Genomic DNA, 19931 nt, shown 5'->3' with positions numbered 1-19931 from the left:
AACAAGGGAGAACCCTTCTGGGGAGAAGAAATAGCATGTGCAAAGACCCTGAGGTAGTAAAAGAGCCTGGTGCAATCAGCTAACTAGAAGACAACCATATGGCTGGAATGCAACGAACCAGAGCCACGTAGAAGGAGAGGACAGATCAAGATGGATCTTAAGGCTTTGGTGAGACTTCAGATTTTGTTCTAAATGTAATGTGAAACCATTGAAGGCTTTAAAAGTAGGGGGGGTGGGATGATTTGATTGCTTATAAACGGCCCTTCTAATTGTTGTGGAGACTGTGGATTGGAGTGCGGTAAGTATGGAAGCAGGGAGACCAGTTAGGACCAGTCTAGGTGAGAGATGAGATTGAGCTAACATGGTGGTAGTGAAATGGAGAGAACAGACAAATTTTGCATATGTTGTAGAAACTCAATGCAGAGGTTTGGTGATGGACCAGGTGTGAGAACCAAGACTGAGGGTGAAATTAAGGATGATCAAGGAAATCAAGGTTTATGAACTAAGCAACTGGGAGGTAGATGACTCAGGCAGAGGGGGGACAGATGGGGAGGGAGATAGAGGAGTGTGAATTCCAAAGGAGATGTCAAATGGGAAGTTGGATGTGAATCTGGGGCTCAGAGGAAAGGATTGGGCCAAAGATATAAATCAGGGTCATTAGTTTATATGTGATATTTATAGCTGTGGTTATGAATGAAGTCACTTAGAGCAGAGGGGGAAGAGAAAGCAGCCAAGGATCAAACTCGGGGAATTCCATCCTGCAGAGGTGGGATACACAAGGAAGATCCACAAGATAAGGAAACCAAGAAGGGGAGGCCAGAGATAGAGAAGAAAACCCAGGAGAAAGCAGTACATGGACAGAGAAATGAGTGTGTCCAAAATGGGGAAGTAGTCGGCTGTGGGAAGTTCTGCTGACATGTCACCTAAGATGAGAAGTGAGAATGGGCATGGGGTTGGCAACATGGAGGTCATTGGGACCATTGTGAAATTGTGGAGATGGAAGCCAACTGAAGTGGGATGAGGAGAGAAATGGAGATACCAAGTGTGTTTAGCATGAGGAGATCTTGCTTTCAAACAAACCGAGGTGGGTATGAAGGCAAAGGAAGTTTCTTTGTTTTCTTTCCAAATGGGAGATAATCAGTGCTGATATTAACAAAGGGAGAGAGGGAGAGATGGACAGGAAAGGAGAGATAGGCAAAGAAGCGGAGTTTCTGAGTAGGCAAGAAGGGTGGGATCCAGACCCCGAGTGGAGGGACAGACTCTTGTTAGGGAGAGGAACATCTCTTCACTGTCACAAGTGCAGGCACAGCTAGCCCCACGCATGGATGGAGGGAAGCAGAGAAAACATCAACTCGCTGACTTCCACTTCTCGATGGTGCATCAGGTAAAGGTTAGCAGGTGAGTGGATTTGAGGAGAGGCAAATTCAGGGAACAATTAAAAGATGCAAAGTAGATTTGGGGGAGAGCAGAAGAGCCAGCTACTCCCACCTATCCAGTTGTATGATTTTTTCTGCAACTGCAGTGCTTATCTGCAAGGGGTTCATGAAAAGAAAAGTTCTGGCCAAGTCACAGGCAACTTCTCCAGCTATTTTCATATAGTACAGTCTTGTGGGAGATATGCCTCTCTTTGATTAACAGTGTTTAATCACATTCATTGTTGGACTAGTTATTTGCATGCAAGAACTGTGGGGTGACTTGTAATTGAGAACCATATGCTTCTTTGCCAAAGCATATTGTGTGATTTTTATTGGCCCAAATAACATGTCATTAGCCATCAGTTCTACATTGGTTTTAAGAATGATTCATCAATTCACAAGATGGGGTCCTAGCAGTATCATGCAGTCTCCTTAAAACATAAGCTTTTAGGCCAAATTACTGATACATTAGTGATGTAATTATATTTTAAAAGTATCTAAGGCTTGAGAGGATAGCAGAGCACAAATAGCAGCCACTAATTTTTTTGTAGATTAGTATCATTATTATTATTTTAAATATCAAGATTTTCTTTTCTGAAAAGCAAGGAAGGTTTCTTTCTGGGAGAAACACGCATTGGAAGAGGTAATTAGGAGTGACCAAGAAGAAAAATCTATAAACAAAAGTAACTCAAATGCCAAAAAGAGGTTATAATTTGCCACCTATTCTCAGTGATACTATATATGTGATATGTGGCTTTTGCAGTGTGCTACAGAGTAGGCCCAAGAGATAGCACTGTTTGTTTGCAAGACATAGGTTATTCCAATTCTCTAATCCCAGTGTCATAGTGGCTAGGATTCTGTGTTTCATGAAATGCCAACTTTTTTAAGGTGTCTATTTAAAGATGCACTTTTTCCTGCCACCTCCCCTTTCTTCCATAAATGGTTTACATTACTCTGACTTCTTGAATAGATTAGTGTACAATCTTTCTTTATATCTGATCTATCAATAATTTTATTGTTTCTTCCTCATCGACTAGAACTTGCTCCTTTAAAGACTTAAAAGGCTTTATCTAGCTCAGTACTCCATATTCTCAGACTCTAACTCCATATGAAATAATTTTCTGTAGTGTCCAAGAGCCACATTTTTCCAGAAGACATGACCTGAAACATGCACCCCAGCCTCTCCATGGTTAAGTTGATTCTGTCTTATCATCCCCATCAAAAATGGCCAAGCCATTTTCTTTTGGTTGTCAACACCCACTTTCCAAGAAGAAGCAGCATTTTAAGAGGTAAAAGAAGTGCTTATGTATTACCTACACACTTATTCACACAAATGTCTCAAATATTTGTGTTTGATTGCCTTCCTCCAGTCCATCAATATTCTTAATTTGCCCTCTTGGTTGCATTCTGATCTATGTACTCATTGATCAGTGACTTTCTCTTTAGTCTAGCATCTTGATGTATGGTATTGAGCCAGTAATCTTGGCCTCCATCATCTCATTGGTGATTACAGATGGTGCCTGAAGTTGGGAAGAGGGAAGAGAGGCCTGTCTTGAATGCCACCAGCTCATTTCTGCCAGAGAGCACCATCATTGGTCATTGGTTTCCATCCTCCTTACCCCCTCCTTCCCTCCCCTCCCCTCCCCAACTAATAACTTACTTCCTCCCTCCCTCCTATGTAGAGTAGAGCTACTTGTTTTCAGATCTTGAAATGTGAGGTAAGAAAATATCTTAGAAAGAAAAAGCACTAATCATTTTAGGGAAATCAAACTGAGGATTGAAACACCACCACTAAAGCGACCTTGCCAGAAAGCTGGTGCGTGCTCCTGGAACAGTGACACAGATGAACACATTTCTTTCATCAAGTTGTGGCCTCTCTTCTCATCCATCACCTAGAATGCCATCTATCATGCACCATTTTAAGTACTTTCTCAGTGATGAAAAAGCTTAAGCACAGAGAAAAGCTACAGCTATGCTGCTCACATAAGCCAGGTGGTGAGCTAATTAAGCTCTTGAATTTACGTAGCAGCTTTCTCTCAAATAGCTCAAAAAACTTCCTTTCATCTTGAGTCAGATTTTCTCTGTGCTTTAGCTCTTTTCTAGAACTAAGTTAAAACATTTCAGGAAGTTGTGTTAACCATTTCAGGAGGCCCTTTCAGGTCGCTTTGGTACCATTTGATAAACTAGTGTTCCAGTGGGCTAACTTAATTTCAGGAAGTAACTTAAGCCCTTGGAAACTATGACTCATGGTCTGTTTTGTCCCCACAACAGCGAAATTTACATTCCAAACCTATGCACCAAAGAGTCTAGAAAGGTCCCTTTGCCTTTTGTTAATTCCAAAATAAACAGGCCTGTTATTTCAAACCCATTATCCTGAAATACAAGATGGGAAGCTGGGAAAAACTAAGACCTAGATTGTTCAAGATTTTATATTAGGCTTGCTTAGCATGTCTTCAGCACAGTCTCATATTACACGCCATGCTTGCCTTGGGGGAAGGCCAAATCCCTAAACCACATCTTTTTCTTTTGAGTATGAGGCTTTGGGTTCAGTTACTCAAAATTTCATGCTGTGATGATGCAATGAAACCATCCATCCCTCCTTCACAAAATGTTAGTGTCGTATACATATAAGTTTCACTGCTTGCTAGTTTTCTCTAACCTAAGCAAAACACACTATATATAGTTGTTTCATTTAGGGTGAGTGGAGGTGAGGATATATATATATATATATAGGCTCAGAGAGAGAGAGTTATCTTGCCCAAACCTGATAAAGACAATAAAGGAAGTTTCTGGAATCATCTCTGGAGGAGGCTTTAAACAATAAGAGTGATATCTGTGATCTAGAAGTGACATAGCTGAAACTCCCCCTTGAGAGGCAGGTAACCAGACCTCAATTGCATTCTGCTCTAGAATTTAGCCAATCTGTAATAACAAATGCAATTTCGCTGACCCATCAAATAAGGCTACATTGATGGAATCTCACTCCACATTGGCTGAGGCCTTTGTGTGGACTTGTTTTCTGAGTTCACATGGTATGGAACTTTATCTACAATGGAAATTCTGGAATTCCTATTAGGCATCAGGTCATTTGGAGGTTATCTCCAAAATTCCACATATAAATATATAATGTCCCTAGACTTTGTAAGAGTAGGTTTTTCTTCAGGTACTAAGATGAACCTTGCTTTGAAAACCTATGTTTGAAAGATTATGACTCTCCCCCAGTGTGCGTATCCTATAGTGAGAGTATTCATGAACCTTTTACCTGAGAGCTTTTGGTAAGTAGCCTGCTATTGAGTATATCGCGTCTCACGTGTCTGTCTTGTCTTCCAGCATCCCGATTACATTGATGCATATTTATCCTTATAAAATCCATTCCTTAAGAATTGGCTAGGGCTTCTTGGCAGGGACCAAATCATCCAAAGTTCAGGATCTGACTTTCATGCAGGGGTTGGGAAACTATACAGGCCAAATCCAGCCTGCTGCCTGTTTTATAAAAAAAGAAGTTTTATTGAAATACATTCATGCTCACTTGTTTATGTATTGTCTTTGGCTGCTTTTGTACTACAATGGCAGATGTGAGTGGTGCAACGGAGAATGTATGACCCACAAAGTTAAAATATTTGTGATGTGGGCCTTTACAGAAAAAGTTTGCAGATCGCTGCTTTAGTCTGTGAATCCCACCCCCCCCCCCCATAGGTCCTGAAAATGTAAGAGGATGCAATGTAATATAGTATACTGACATAATGTAATTTAATATTATATAGTAAGATAACAGTAATATAATATGATACAACATATATAGTATTCTGGTCTCCTGTAATTAACTAATGGAATGTGAAGATAAGTGAATTGCTACTGATAGCAGTTTTATTTCTGCATTCTAGAAATATAACAATGATTGGTGGATAGGAAGGCTGGTGAAAGAGGGCTGTGAGATTGGCTTCATCCCAAGTCCACTTAGATTGGAGAACATACGGATTCAGCAAGAACAAAAACGAGGACGTTTTCATGGAGGGTAAGGTTTCCTTCCTTTCTATAAACTCTGTTTTTTTTTTTTTTGATAGGAACATTAGGTGATAATTTTCAAATTTGCTTGTCAGATTAAAAAATGTATGCTTTTGAACTACGTAGTTTCCAAAATTTATTCAAAAGGGTTTTAGATTTTTCACCATCCTCATTTGTATGCTGAAGCCTAACAACACTGGAATCAACATGAATTCCACAAGGGCACTGTTTTCTGTGTCTTCAGCAAACCCTCATCGGAACCAAAGCTTCCCTCCATGAGGATCATGTGAGGGTCCTTTCTCAGTATAGCAAGCTGAGTCCTGAACTGACCAGGTGTGATGGTCCCCTTGGTTAGCGTCTAGAGACTCTCAAAAAGGTACTGGATGTGATTGTGAGTCTTTATCACAATCACGGGGAGATTCTCAAAACAGAAAAAACAGGGAAAGTCTCAAAACAGACTGCCCTGTTTACAGTTATTGTGTGTTCCTCCACTTCCCTGTACTTCCTATCCCTCCCCTGACTTATTTCTCTCTGTTGCACTTATTACAATCAGAATATATTATATATTCTCCTATTTATCTTATTTGCTATTGATGTCTCCCACAAGAATGTAACTCTGTGAGGGAATGGATTTTGTTTTTGCTCCCGCTGCTGTATCCATAGCTTCTAGAACAGTGAGTACTCAATAAATATGTACTGAGTGAATTAATGAGCAAATTATTATCATTGCTGAAGTTACTTTATTATTATGCCTTACTATTATTCCTTATTAATTTTGAACAAAAAGCTTGCTTTGAGGCAGGAATATATTGAAGCCAAGGGTTCACAGACATATTCTTTTATCTTTATACCAATCCTGTGGGGTGTAGGTTCTACTTCTCTAGATAGGGAAACTAAGGCTCAAAGGTGTGAGGCATCATGCCAAGATCCCACCACTAGTAGGTGGCTAGGCCAGGACGAGAAATCAGATTATTCTGACCCTGGGGACCATGCTCTGCAGCACTGAGAGGGGGGGACACTGGAGAACTGGAGAAGTGGGAAGGGGGTTCCTGAGGGCCTCCGCAGACCCAGGGAAGCTTCCGAGCACCCAGGGGGACACAGGTACAGAGGATCTCTCATTCCAGGATAAATTATTTGTGACTGTTTCCTTACTGTCAGTTTTTAATTCTGACCCCCATATAATCACTTTTTTGAAGAAACGGTTTCCCCAGGTCTTACTGGTTGTTTTTAGCTGTGTTTGACACTTTTGTTTGTTAAGCAAACAGCTCACAGCACACTCCTGTCACTGATTCTTTTCCCTAATTTCTGTATTCAGTACTAGGAGAGATGCTTTTATAACGTATTTCCAAGTCCCAGTTAGTTCCTCACTTTCTCTAAGGAATGTGTCCAAAGAAAGCATTTGGACAGATTCTCCAAGTTCTCTGTAGCAGGATTTGATGTTTTCAATTATTTAGTGGGATTACAGCCAAAGAAAACATAGCCTGTCAAGAGCTATTTCCAAAGAATCTGTGGAGGATGTCTTAAATTCCTTTTGTACTACATCCTAGGAAATCAAGTGGAAATTCTTCTTCAAGTCTTGGAGAAATGGTATCGGGGACGTTTCGAGCAACACCTACATCAACAGGTGAGGGCTTTAGTTAAGCTCTTTGTAATAGAATGTGTTCTTTTCTTAATATTTTAACACAAATTTATTTTAAGTAAATTAAAGACGTGCTTTAAAGATTCTTATATTCAATATTTCACTGCTCATTTGCTTTCTATATTAATTTGATTTGATTTAATGATACTAATAGCCCTAAAAATTCAGCTCATCATAACATAATTTAGAAACTCTTATCCTCCCCCTCCCAAGGCAGTAACTATCCATTATGTAAAACAATTCAAAACAAGTTCATTATTCCACCCAAGAACCCAGCAGATTTGAAGATTGTGAGGACCTATTGAAAATCAGAAACAAAGAAAAGTTGTAGCCCCCAAGAACATGCTCTATTCCAGTTTCCAAGTGAAAATTTAAGTTGTGTTGGTACAATTGGAGCTGTGGCGATGGGGAGGGTTGAATTGGAGAATCAAGTAGGGCCCAAGTGTCCTCATTTCTATTTAGACAACAGACAACTGAGCCCTGGAATTAACGATAACGAAGGGACACTGCTGGTACAATAGGGAAGTCATGCATATTTTATAAATTCTGGAGGTAATTCAAGCAGGAATTTTTCTTCGACCACATTCCCTGACTCCCATAGGCTGATTTTGTCCTGACCCAGAACTGATGCTGGAGTTGGGTGTTCAGTATTATCAAATCAGAATGACAAGTCCAAAGATCCATTCTGGCCGCCCATATCTCCAGAAAATGAGATTGGTTCTGGAACAGTTCCAAGTATTTGGCTCCTTGTTTGTGTGGATCCTTCCAGATCTCTGAGGCTCTGAACCAAACAAGGCCTCAGGGATGCCCTCAAATGGCCGGGACCTGTTTGGATGCCACAAAACCGCTCTAATCAGATATTGAGTATATTTTACCTGATTGCCATCAGTTGGACATTTAGGTGATTCCACCTTTTCCCTATTATAAGCAGGAGAGCAATAAGTGACTATATATTTATTTGAAATTGAAAAGCAACATAGTAGGGAAAAAAATGTGTCAATATTCTAGAAAATGGGCAAAAATACTTAAAGACCACACAAAGGACTGCAAAATTACCTCATAGCTCCCCAAAATTACAAGTCCAAAAATAACCACTGGTTGGGGTGATAAAATAAATTTTGCTCAAATTATTATTCTAAGTTTCTTTTTACTAGATTACATTTGTCCAAATTGTTCTCAGTTACATTGTATGCTGTGTCTCTCTTGGGATTGACCCATAGTTAATGGCTGGCTCGGAACCTTCAGGGTTTTTATAAGCCCTTGTCCACCATCCTCACCAAACATGAAATCACGATAGAAGATCATGCATATAGAAAGGGAGTTGTCAGTTTTTCCATGTCTTCAAAACTGACATGTCCAGAATTAAATAGCAGTGTAGCACTCAACAGAATGGGTGATAGCGACATGACTAGGGGAGTTTCAGAGACAAATCGGTACATTCTTCCATCTTTTAAAATCATGTACTATCATTTACAGAGATTACATATTTTGATATGGCTCTCATTGTTGTCTTTTAGCAAAACAGAAGCAAAAAGTGGTAAGTTGTGTTTCCTTTTTAAATCTACTGTTAAGGTTCTCGTACACACATGCCTGCAATGCTCCATTTCAGTGGCCCAAATGCCTGTAAAATAAGGGATGAGCCACCTCGGTGGGGACTTGTCATCATCTCTTGGTTGACCTGAGAAGGATGCGTGTTGGGGCTGTGGAGTTGTGCTGATCCTCACCTGGTCACGCATGTTGAATCATCTTTTTCAGACGGAGCACATTCCTCCTTATGACGTCGTACCTTCAATGCGTCCAGTGGTGTTAGTGGGGCCGTCCCTGAAGGGTTATGAGGTACAAATATCAGTTTGTTTCTCTTCAGTTCTTGAGCAAGGACCCAGGATTCAGCCCCATTGAGCTTGCTCCCCACCAGGGTCTGTTCACATCGAGGTGCTGGTGAAAGCCAACCCTCACTCTGCGAAGGCCAGCGGTGCCATGAGGGCTTACATGGCCCCTCACTCCTTCCTCCCCCTCTTGCACGCTTCTCCTCTTTTAGATATTTAGAAACATTTCCCTTAAAACATTTACAGTGAAAAGTTCTGGTCAAAGATTTGCTCTACATAAACTCAAAGATAAGAACTTTGTATGTCTCAATTATTCCCAATATTAGAAATAATAGAGAATAAACAGCACAAGGAGACCTATCAGCAGTGTACCAGCAAACCTAGACCCTCTCAAAGCACCATCAAATTGCACCAAATATTTCCCTGCTTATTTATTTTCAAGGGCATACAGAAAAAATAAACACTGAGAGCATTAGTGAACTTCTTTGGAGATTAATTAAATGATACCGTGTAACAAGGAAAAGAATAGGGACTTAGATGTACTAGCTTCTGATGTTGTATTTTGACTTTGTGCTAGCACAGATGACAACAGGTGGGGTGCAACATGAGAATATGAAGGTGGGCCCCCTCCAGTGCACCATGTGCACTGAGCTAGGACAATGCCTGGTACCCAGTAGGTACTCAATACACAGTTGTTGAATGAATTAACAAATCCCTGTGATGCAGATATATGAATCCCATCTCTCTCCCTCGAGTTGGGAATATCAGAGAGATGAGCAGGAGAATGGGCTACCAAAAAAACCAGCCCTGGGCAGGAAGAATTTCCACCATCATAGATTAGCAGGGCAGCTGAGCCCAGGGCCGGCTTGGGGCCTCACCTGCCCCCACAGGAGGCACAAGACAGGTGTGCCAAGGGCCATGAGCAACTGTATACAAAGCCAGGTTATTGTCTCCTGGAGCCAGTTGTAGCCCCTAATAAGTGAAGAGGAAGGAGAGTTTACCTTGGGTCTAGGGAGCACAGCTGGTTCATTCCTCAGCACCCTGGAGGAAAACCAAAGGAAAAAAATCTGTAACTGCTAGTGGTTAATGAAAAATACCTTCCATGGTAATCTGCCTCCAAGGGAGGAGTGGCTGTGCAAAGGTCTCTCCTCAGTCATACTGCCCTCATCTTTCCCTTCCCTCACCTCTGACTTCTTTCTCTCTCTGCCTGTGTTTGCCTCATTCTTTTTTTCTCACCTTTGCAAAGGTAACAGACATGATGCAGAAAGCCCTCTTTGATTTCCTGAAGCACAGGTTTGATGGGAGGTGAGCCCTATAGATGTTTTTGTATCTTTATTTTCCTTTAACTGAACATGTCTGATAAATTGATTTGTGTATCTTTCTAGCAAGCAACTGCAGATGTTCTCTGATTAAGTTAACTCAGTATTCAGGGAAGAATAAAATGAAATAGCTCAGAAAATATGAAATATAGCATTGAATTCCTAAGGGGAAAAGGACATTGAGAAGGAAAGGAATCCATCTGACTTATTAAAATGCATGTTTTTGTCCTTAATGTATTTTCTTACTTCTTAATGAATTCATAACAAACTGGGTTTTATTAAACATATTAATTAAAATATATAATAGTTCTGATGAATATGGTGGTTGGAATTGTGGGTATCTGTGTTGTATATCATACAAAGGTATAAATACAAAGATATGAAATTTCCTCCAAAAGAAAAGTCCAAGAAACATGTTTATCAGAGCCTTCCAAAATGATCATTATGTAGGGAATAGTACTTATTTCAGATGTTTAGTTCCTGGATTGGTTTTATTAGAAATAATCTTGTTATTTTATTGGCCTATTTTGCATGCTTCTCACTATGCCTTATCATCATCAATATGGCTCCATTTTTAACCATCAAATACTTTTTCATGAAAAATGTGTGGAGAGAGTTTCTGCTTTGCAGAGAAATGGTAAAAAGTCCAGATTCACTCTATACTAAGTGCTAAGCTCTTTCCCAGTGCAGAATGAACACCATGTAAAAATAACCATGTCAAATACCTGAAGACATGTCAAAAATGGTGAAAACTTAGTGTTTACCAAGATGTATGAATAAATGCACCCAAGTTACCACCTTTTAAATAGGCTAATTAATTTTTTTAAATTTTAAATACCTTCAAATAGATTTTAATAAATGTTATTTTGAGGGGAAAAAAAAGGCATGATCATGCTTTAGGCACAAATTGTATCTATTTGCAAAAGAAAAGCTCTCTGGATAATTGTATTAAAAGTATGCCTTCATTTCTGAGACTATAAACAAAGAAAATAACCTGAGACTTTAGTTCCAATAATTAGGATTTTGGTTCAAGAAATCAGAATGTTTCAGTGCCCTTATATGAATTGCCAACCACATTAGTTTAGTCTTGGCTGCCTTAATAAATAAACCCCAAAGTGTATAATGGCTCAAACACAGTGGAAGTTGACTGTTGCCCAGCTCACAGTCCAGCGCAGGTGTTCCTTGGCTGGGCGGGTGGGTGAAGTGGGCAGGAAGTGTGTTCCACCTGCCATTTGGAACCCTCAGCCCTGAGGCTGATCGCTCCAGTCAGCTGGTGGGGGAAAGGCACGTGTCTGGACTGGAAGTGGCACACATCATCTCTCACGTTTCAGTGGCCACAACGTGGTCATGTGGCCATGTGTAACTGCAAAGGATGCTGGGAAACACAGTCTAGCCACATGCCCAGGAGGAAGAAGAAATGAATTTTGTTGAACAAATAACAGTCTGTGCCATATTCAGCTAGTGGAACCGAGAAAGGCATGTATTTATCCCATTTTTCTTCTTTTTTTTTTCAGGAGGATAGGCAAAGAATGTAGTTTCTTCTCCAAAGAAAACAAGTGAAAAGCACCAAATATTTAGCATATTAAAGTTGGAAGGGAAGTGAATAATTCTGATCTCCCTTCTCCAATACCACCAATTGTTTGTGTTTGAAAACGAGTGGCTACTGGGAATTCACTTCCTGGAAAAGCCTTATGAGGAAACCACTGAAATCTCACCTCTTATCATGCCAGTATTGGGCTTGGTCCTGCCCTCTGATGTAATATGATAAATCCTCAACCCACACGCAGCTCTCTGAGGACTGAAGGCAGATAGTATGTGCAGCTAAGTCTTCAGTGTTGTTGATTGCACATGCACAGTTCCTCCAGCTATGCTTGGGTCGCATGGTCTCCACCCTCTTCAGGACCCACTTAAGTTTGGCGTTAGCCCTTTTCACCTGTGGAGCCCTTATCTGAGGCACTTCTGAGCAGTGTCTCATTCCGAGGTCCCATACTAGCCCTAGATCTGAACATGATCCATCTCGTAACACAGCCTAAGTTTCTGCTCGATTTTTTGGCCCCCACATAGCATATTTATAAACAATATAAACAATAATATTAAATACTATTAAAGAAATTAATGGTAATTTAGCAAAGAGGAAGAGAATGACTTAATTACTGCCTTCAAGAAGGAAGAATCTGTTTTCCCTTAATGCTCAGGTGCAGAAAGAGGAAATGTATTTCATTTTATAGCAGCGATTTGTCTCCAATCAGGTAGCATTGTCTGCCTCAAGCACTAGCATACACCACTGAAGGTGGTTTTAATAGAAAAAGAATTAGTTCCAATGCCAAGTGTTTCCCGGGGTCTGATGACATGACAGCAGATCTGGAGACAGGAGGAGGAAACCAGCAGCAGCAAAAGTAATGGCTGGGGAAAGAGACTTAGTCCTGGAGAGCTGCAGAGACCGGATGTCCAGCAGAGTTGGGGGATAGATATTAAAGTTGGGGGTGAAAGAATGGGCTTTTTCTCTAATAATGAGGCCAATGCAGCAGAAAAAATAATAATGCATTCATTGGTTGAGTATATGTGGAGATCTCTTTAAGAAAGAGGAAATTTGTTGGTAGCATCACATCAGTTGTGACCTGTCTTCTGCATGAAGAATATCCTTACCTTTTGAGCTATGATGATCCGCTTCATTATGTTTTACCAATTAATAAAAGGAGAGAAAACAGCAAATAGTCTTTAACTGCAGTCAGCCAAGAGAACAGTTGCACAGAAGGCTTTAGCATAGTGATACAGCATAAACAATATGTTCTAATGGAACCTACTCAGTGTTTCATTAGCTATGAATGCAGTGGATTAGGCAAAATAGTCAGGAAAAGGTCTATTATTTTTCAGAAACAGCAAAGAAACGATCTGTTGGCTAAAAGGCTTTCTTCTTCAATACTGCTTTTTAGATCTTGGTTAGAAAATAATCTAACAAGCTGGATTAAATCCTACAGTGTGACTATTTTTTTTTTTTTGATAACTTAGAAATGATTTGAGTTTGTTTAGTGTTACTTGTTACACAGTTCTATTGCTGTAGCTGCTGTTGTAGGGCCTAATTGCTGTAAATGTAAGAAAATGAAAAGCATAATACTAAACAGTTCCCAGGGCCCCTGTACACCTGGATATTCACAGGTAGTGACAGTTCCTGTGCACAAACCATTAACGAAGAGAGCCTGATGCACTGCTGCAGTGGCCCCAGCCTCACAAGGACCCAGCGAAGCACAGTGAGCACGGAGCTTCTCTCTTCCTTTCACAGACATTTGTTGGGGATTATCCTTTCCCGTGAGGTTTGTTCAGTTAGTTGATTCTACTATTCATAGGCTGAACAGCAGGCGGTCAAACCAATTGTAATTTGTTCCCCAAAGTGAATCATTTCAAATTCCAATGTAGGTGTTGTTACTTTAGGTTTTTTGACATCTGGATCAGATCACCTTTATGGCAGTTATCAGACTCTTTGTAATGAACATGATCATGGCCAAAAGTCCTAAATGAAAACCATATGACTTATACAGATAGGATTTAAAGCTAAAGGAAGCTGCGAGCAAAGGAATATTTTTTAGAGGTTTGAGGAGGAATTTAAAAGAAAAGAGGCTGAGAATTCAACTTACAGGAGACTCAAGGAGGTAGTACTTATTAATAAAAGGAAATGAGAACAATTGATGTATCACAAAGCAGCCAAGCCACATAAGAATGAAAACAATTTATATTTTTGTAGTCAACAAAAGGAAAAAGAACACAGTGTCTTCTGTTTCATAGTCAATATCATTCTCATGTCACCTCCTCCTACTATTCTCCTTTCCAATGCAGGCTCATCAGTGGACACTCAAACATAAGAGATACTTAACTGAACACTTTAATGCCAAACTTGAATATTTAAATGAGTGGGTTTGGATTACAACATGTCTAACCTGATTTGCCTACCCTTGCAGTATATATAAATTTCATGGACTCTGAGACTGGGAGAGTTCATAGTAGACTGCTAACTTTTGAGGATAGGATATATGGAAACTGTCTCCTCCAAGTCCTTAAATCTCCAGTAATCATTTATCTTATATACATTATATATGTGCCTATCAACATAGTGCACTATGAGTAATTATTTAAGAAAGCACTTTTATGTATCACCTCTTTGCTCCTTACGACAATCCCGTGAGATAGTCGTGGCAAAGCTATCGTTGCCATTTTCTTGGTTAGGGAAACGAGGCTTAAAGAGATGGTGTGACTTGTCCAAGGTCACATCACCAGCAAGAGAAACAGTCCAGGAAGAATTTTTAGGTCTCCCCATGCCTTCCATCCCCGTTCTCTTGACATTGTTCTATTCTTTGGAACACTTTTCTATTATAATAGTTTTAAAACTATTATAATAACCTCACTGCATATTATATGTAGCAAGGATAGCGTATAGAAGGATCTTACAGCTGTTATATTACCACGTAGAAATACTAATTATTTTTAAATGAATATGTCATAAATGAAAATATTTTCCATAAAAATCACAGAGAACTAATACAAAAGCTGATGTTTGTCTGCAGTGGTTATGATGAGTTCTAAAGTACAATTAAGCAACAGTTGGGGTTCAGACTTACTGGATTTAGAGAATGATTTTTGCTAGTTTTCAGTGACATTTGCCAATCTGCGGGGGAAATTAACTCTTATTAGTCTTTTACTAACACTGTGTTCCAGAAGGTGTCCAGTGGAACTTTTTAGAGATGTGTTTCGATCAGGGATGCATCGAAGTAGGAGGGGAATGAGTATTGCAAGGAAGGAAGTAGAAAAGATATCACTTTAAGTAAAAATAAAATGCACCTAAGCTAGGCAGCATTCAGTGGTGAATGTAATTACATTGCTGGGAAGACTTTTACCAAAAAAAGAAGCTTCGGTCTGGTGTCCGATTTTGATAATAGTCAGCATCTTTGCACAGAAAAGAGAAACTCCTGCTTTGTCTTATTGAAGGGAATCTGGGCTGTGTGCCTGTCTTCTGAGCTCTGTTTCATGCATGTGTATTTTTATTAATAAATAACTTGTATTTTCAAGTTAACTTGTATTTTTATTAACAAATAAAACAAGAAAAAGGATCCTTTATTGTCCACATCTTTTTACCTGTTTGGGGAATATGCAAAGCAGGGTTTTTTTTCTGTATTTTTGTTTTGTTTTGTAAAGCTTTGGGTGTGCTTAAAATGGCTTTGTAAAAGTGCTTTTATAACCCAGAAAAAATGAATATGCAGTTCTTGACAATTACTCCTAACTTTAAGAACCAAGTGTTCTTGTATGGAACTAGAACTATTGGCTTTCACAAAAGCAAAATAGAATTTTTGGGCCCTCTGAAAATCATTATGGTAGAAAGCTGAATTCTGTTCCTAAAGGAACACACTTATCTCCAGTCATATATTTGAATTGCTCTGGAACTTGACTGTATGTTCCTATCCAGCAACTCCATTCTTAAAACAACAAACAAATAGAAGAAGAAAAAACAAACAGAAAAATAAACAAATAAACCCCTTTCAGTAAAGAAAAGGAGCTGTGTCCACAGGGATTGCCTGTGAAATGTCATGCCTCCAAGCTGTAGCAGCTAACTGGGTGATGGAGACTCAGGGTTCACCTGACCTCAACATGATTTAAATCCTGACCTTCTCTCCGGGTGTAGCCAAGACTGACTGTGCATCTATGCTTGATGATTTGACTCTTCTCTGGAGATTTGGGGTCACTGGAGAAGAAAACTGAAGCCGTTAAGAGGAGAATTATAGAGTCAGGTAACCCAGCCTGGTGCCCAGGGGCCTGAGTTTTAGACCTTCCTAGCCTATAAGGAACCACTTGGAGCTTCCTATCTGTGTCTCAGTTTCCTTCTGGGTAAAATGAAGAGGTTAAACGAGACCAGTGTTTTCAAATGTCTTTTAGCTGCAGAACATCCTTTTATAATGAAATCACATATAAAGCTCCAATGAGGGTGGGAAAGCCCACCAACTAGGCCTTCCTTTAGTGCTCTCAGAGGCCTCTGAGGTTTTTCCACAAAACTCTTGGTTTCTGCAGAAGACAATTTGCATATGCATCAAATAATTAATTAAGGCTTCAAAATTCTAAAATGTTTAAAAATTTAAAAAACTTCCTAACAACCAATAGCATTTACTTTGCTTTAAAATAACACAAGAACGTTTGCACATCCTGATGCTGGAGAGAAGTGATACCAAACCGTTTGTGAAAGGACCATTTTAAATTCTCCCCAAAGCTTCAGCTCACTAATGTAAAGTAAAGAATGTCCTTGTTCTGACAGCGTTGTCCCAACACAGTGTGAGAAGACATATTGCCCCGTAATTATTAATAACTTTACTCTCTTCCCTGCTCCAACCCCAAAGGAGTTTGAAAATGGAGGAGAATGGGTGCACTGAGTATGAAAGGGAAGGGGCGTTGCTCTCTCATCTCCTTTCTGGGAACTCTGCCAAGCTGTGAAGATAAGCATGGAGACAAGTCCAGGGTGGCAGTAACTGGCTTAGAGAGGAAAAATTTTGAAATGTTGCAGGTAGATAATAATTTGAAGTTGAGCAATCCCAGTTTAAAATAAAGAGCTAAGGTTTTAATCTTATAAATTCCAGGGTTGTCGTTTGATGTCATATGCAAATAGACCCCTGTCTCCATCCATTGGCAATGTCTTTGCTTTTTGTTCTTCTCTTGCATGACTGCAGCATGCTTTCTAACATCAAAATCTTGGCACAATCATTGCCCCCAACGATGTTATCTTTTGACTGCCCAGCAGAGTCATGAGAGTTACACAAACGCATATGCAAATACGCTGAAAAACCCTGTGCCTGCAGAAAAGGAGCCATGTTTTTCACCTTCTTGCAAATGAAACATTCCTTTGGGCCTGTGGAGAAATGCTGGCATGTTTAATGAATGAATGAATGAATGAATGAATTAACCAAGGCATGCAACTTAGCCACCAACTGGTTGATTGTCTTTGATGATCACAACAAAGAGGGTTTCCCTCTTTGACCATGAGTGTTGATATACCCGGGCAGGGCAATTGCAGTTTCTGAAGGTCTTGTTCAAGAGCAAATCAATTGTGAAGTGTGGGGAAATTGTGTTACTGCTTCATAGAAACAGCATGGTTATCATATGTTTTGATTTCCTCCTGGTACTGTGTGCATTATAGAGGGAATTTAACAAGACAATAGGAGAAGGGCTGGAGTAGGTTTTTGTTAAATAGCCAAACCTTCCTCTGTTCTGCTCTGCTTATATTTTCACATTAGCCAAAGCCTGTTTAAAATACTTGTGGCCAATGTTTATTATGCTGTGGTTCCACTGTAGTATGTACAGTGGTTATTAAATACTGTGGTTATAAATCACTCAGAGAGCCCCATAAAATTTTTTACCAGCTTGTTCTCTTCTGTGTTCTTATTCATAGGATATCAATAACAAGAGTGACAGCTGACATTTCTCTTGCTAAGAGGTCTGTTCTAAATAATCCCAGCAAGAGAGCAATAATTGAACGTTCGAACACCAGGTCCAGCTTAGGTAAGATGTTCAAATGTGCTACTTCTCTAAGGTCTGCTTTCAGATTGGGATGACACGTTGCCTTTATGAATGTCTTTTCCAATTTGTTCCCCATTCTGAGTGGGGGAAGCACTGAATAGCTGAAGAGATGCTAGCCATGGGAAAGAAGGAAGCAGAGACTGGCAGCAACCAGAGCCTGCTCTCTCTCAGCGCTAGTCAATTAGCTAATTAGTAGTCTGGAGGGAAGAATCCTCAGTGGGCTCAGTTGTGTTACCGCCTAACCATGCAAAACCACTCATCTCAGCTTTGCCCATGCTCCTCTGTGAGGCCACTGATTCCTGTCAGACCTGAGTCAGAGCTGACATGAAAGGACGGGAGATGTTTGGCCCTCTCATTTCTTTAGAAGGCTAGATAATGTTCTCAGCATTGTTTCTGCTGCCAGCTGGTAGGACCCAGAATAGTCACATCTTTAAACAGAAATAGGAATCCCCCACTAATAACAGGCAGGGAATTTAAACATATCTTCTTGGGACACCAGTCAGAAAGCATCATGAAATTCACCATGATGGCAAACCAGGTAAAGCTATATTAGCTCGATTGGAGACATATAGGATCAGGGCTGTGGAGGAGGGAATCACTATCCACAGAAGCAAATCCATGCTGCTGGTGAATCATAAAGTTCATCTTGAAAGTCTGTGGTCTTCATGTTTGCCAAGAGTGGTGCAGTCCTTTCATAACTTTCTGGAATTCTCTTTTGCATCCATATTCTGAGGGTGGTTTGTTTGAACTGTCGACTTCCTCATTTAAGAAAGATAGGGTTCATCTAATGCCACTATATTTAAATTACTGAAATGAATTCTATAGATGATGGGAAAAAAAGGTGTTTCCAAGATAGATTGCATGTTCAAACACCTGGTCAGGCATCTATTAAGTGCTGTGCCTTGACCCTGAGCCAAGGATTGTGCAGGTTGGAAAGACGATATGAAGTATCATATCTATATTCCTAGCACAGGATTTGTACATAGTCATTGCTCAATAATGTTTGTTCAGTGGTTGCTTTGTGAAGGAATACTAAACATACCAAATGGAATAATTGTCAGTGCCCTTAAGGGGACCGTCTCAGAGGTGAGTGTTCCCCTTTTGAGTCCTGCACCTAGCACCTTCCACGGGCAGAGTGACACCCTCTTTAGGCACAGTGTTTTGACCTTGAAGAGGTGACAATGGCAGTGTTGGTGGGTGATGGTGAATCAGTTTAGGTAACTGACTAAAGTCAAATATTAGGCATGATAAGGACGTCAAGTTGGGTTGAAGATTGCTCAAACAAGCACGTATTCTCTGTTCTGTCTTCCGCCTTCCTCCCACTCACTCCTCTCAATGCCTTTGACTCTGAACCACTCCTTCCTCTGATGAGTAATGGAGGCTTACTAGCACAAGGCCAGGCACTGGAATCCTTCAGCCGTCTGCATCAGCCAGGGGGTTCATGGGTATTCTCCAAAGTCATTCCTTACAGTCTAGTTGCCTGTCATCAGAGTCAGTGGTGGAGGTGGGGGAGGGGTAGTGTAAATATTGAGGAATCTTAATTCACTGGTTTTTTCTTTTACTCTGTAAAGTTATAAACCCACAACCACTGGAGTTAATGTAATCTATTAGAATAACTACTATGGGAGCTTCTTAATGTGCATTTGTCTGCTTCTTAATGCATATTTGTAGATTACTGCATCAAACGTTATTGAACACTTGCTATGTGCCATGCATTTCGCTAGACTTGGGAAATACAGACATAACTAAGACACAGTACCTTACCCATGGGCAAACAGAGAGGAGGGACAGATGGTTAAAATATTGTATGATTGTAGAATTATGAGTGAAAAGCTATGAGAAGATTAGGGGGTGAGAGGTATCTGAGATGACTTCACAGAAGTTGTATTGGAGCTGGTTCTTTAAGGCAGACAAGAATGTACAAAGGCATCGACATATAAAAAACGTTATGTGGTTGAGAAACAAGTAGTTCTCTGCATAGCCTGCTTAGAAAATGGGGTATGAGTGCAGTCTGAGAGCAGTAGGAGAAGAGACTGAAAAAGTCGACTGAGGCCAGTTTGTTAGGGCTCTCATATGCCTTGCTAAGGAGACTTCCAAAATAGATTCCATGAAATGTTAATTCTACAAGATATTAATAGTTGTTATATTCAAAATGTTTTCCATGGTCTAATAAATTCGG

General features: G+C 40.1%; 1 protein-coding gene across 5 annotated transcripts in view; it reads left to right on the top strand.

Annotated features, from left to right (window-relative positions):
* Nucleotides 1–19931, top strand: part of CACNB4 (calcium voltage-gated channel auxiliary subunit beta 4) — a 244929-nt gene that overhangs the window by 197298 nt on the left and 27700 nt on the right. For 4 of the 5 annotated variants that reach the window (XM_037850526.1, XM_037850528.1, XM_037850529.1 and 1 more), the window contains 6 exons: nt 5300–5430; nt 6968–7044; nt 8577–8596; nt 8815–8895; nt 10132–10190; nt 17625–17734. In XM_037850526.1, coding sequence (XP_037706454.1) covers nt 5300–5430; nt 6968–7044; nt 8577–8596; nt 8815–8895; nt 10132–10190; nt 17625–17734 — 478 coding nt within the window. Of the gene's footprint in view, nt 1–5299; nt 5431–6967; nt 7045–8576; nt 8597–8814; nt 8896–10131; nt 10191–17624; nt 17735–19931 lie in introns of those variants that run through there. The other variant, XM_037850531.1, reaches the window with a different exon arrangement.

Source organism: Choloepus didactylus, chromosome 9, assembly GCF_015220235.1.
Source record: "Choloepus didactylus isolate mChoDid1 chromosome 9, mChoDid1.pri, whole genome shotgun sequence".
In the NCBI taxonomy this organism is placed as follows: Eukaryota; Metazoa; Chordata; class Mammalia; order Pilosa; family Megalonychidae; genus Choloepus; species Choloepus didactylus.
This window is presented reverse-complemented; position numbering and strand designations above follow the sequence as displayed.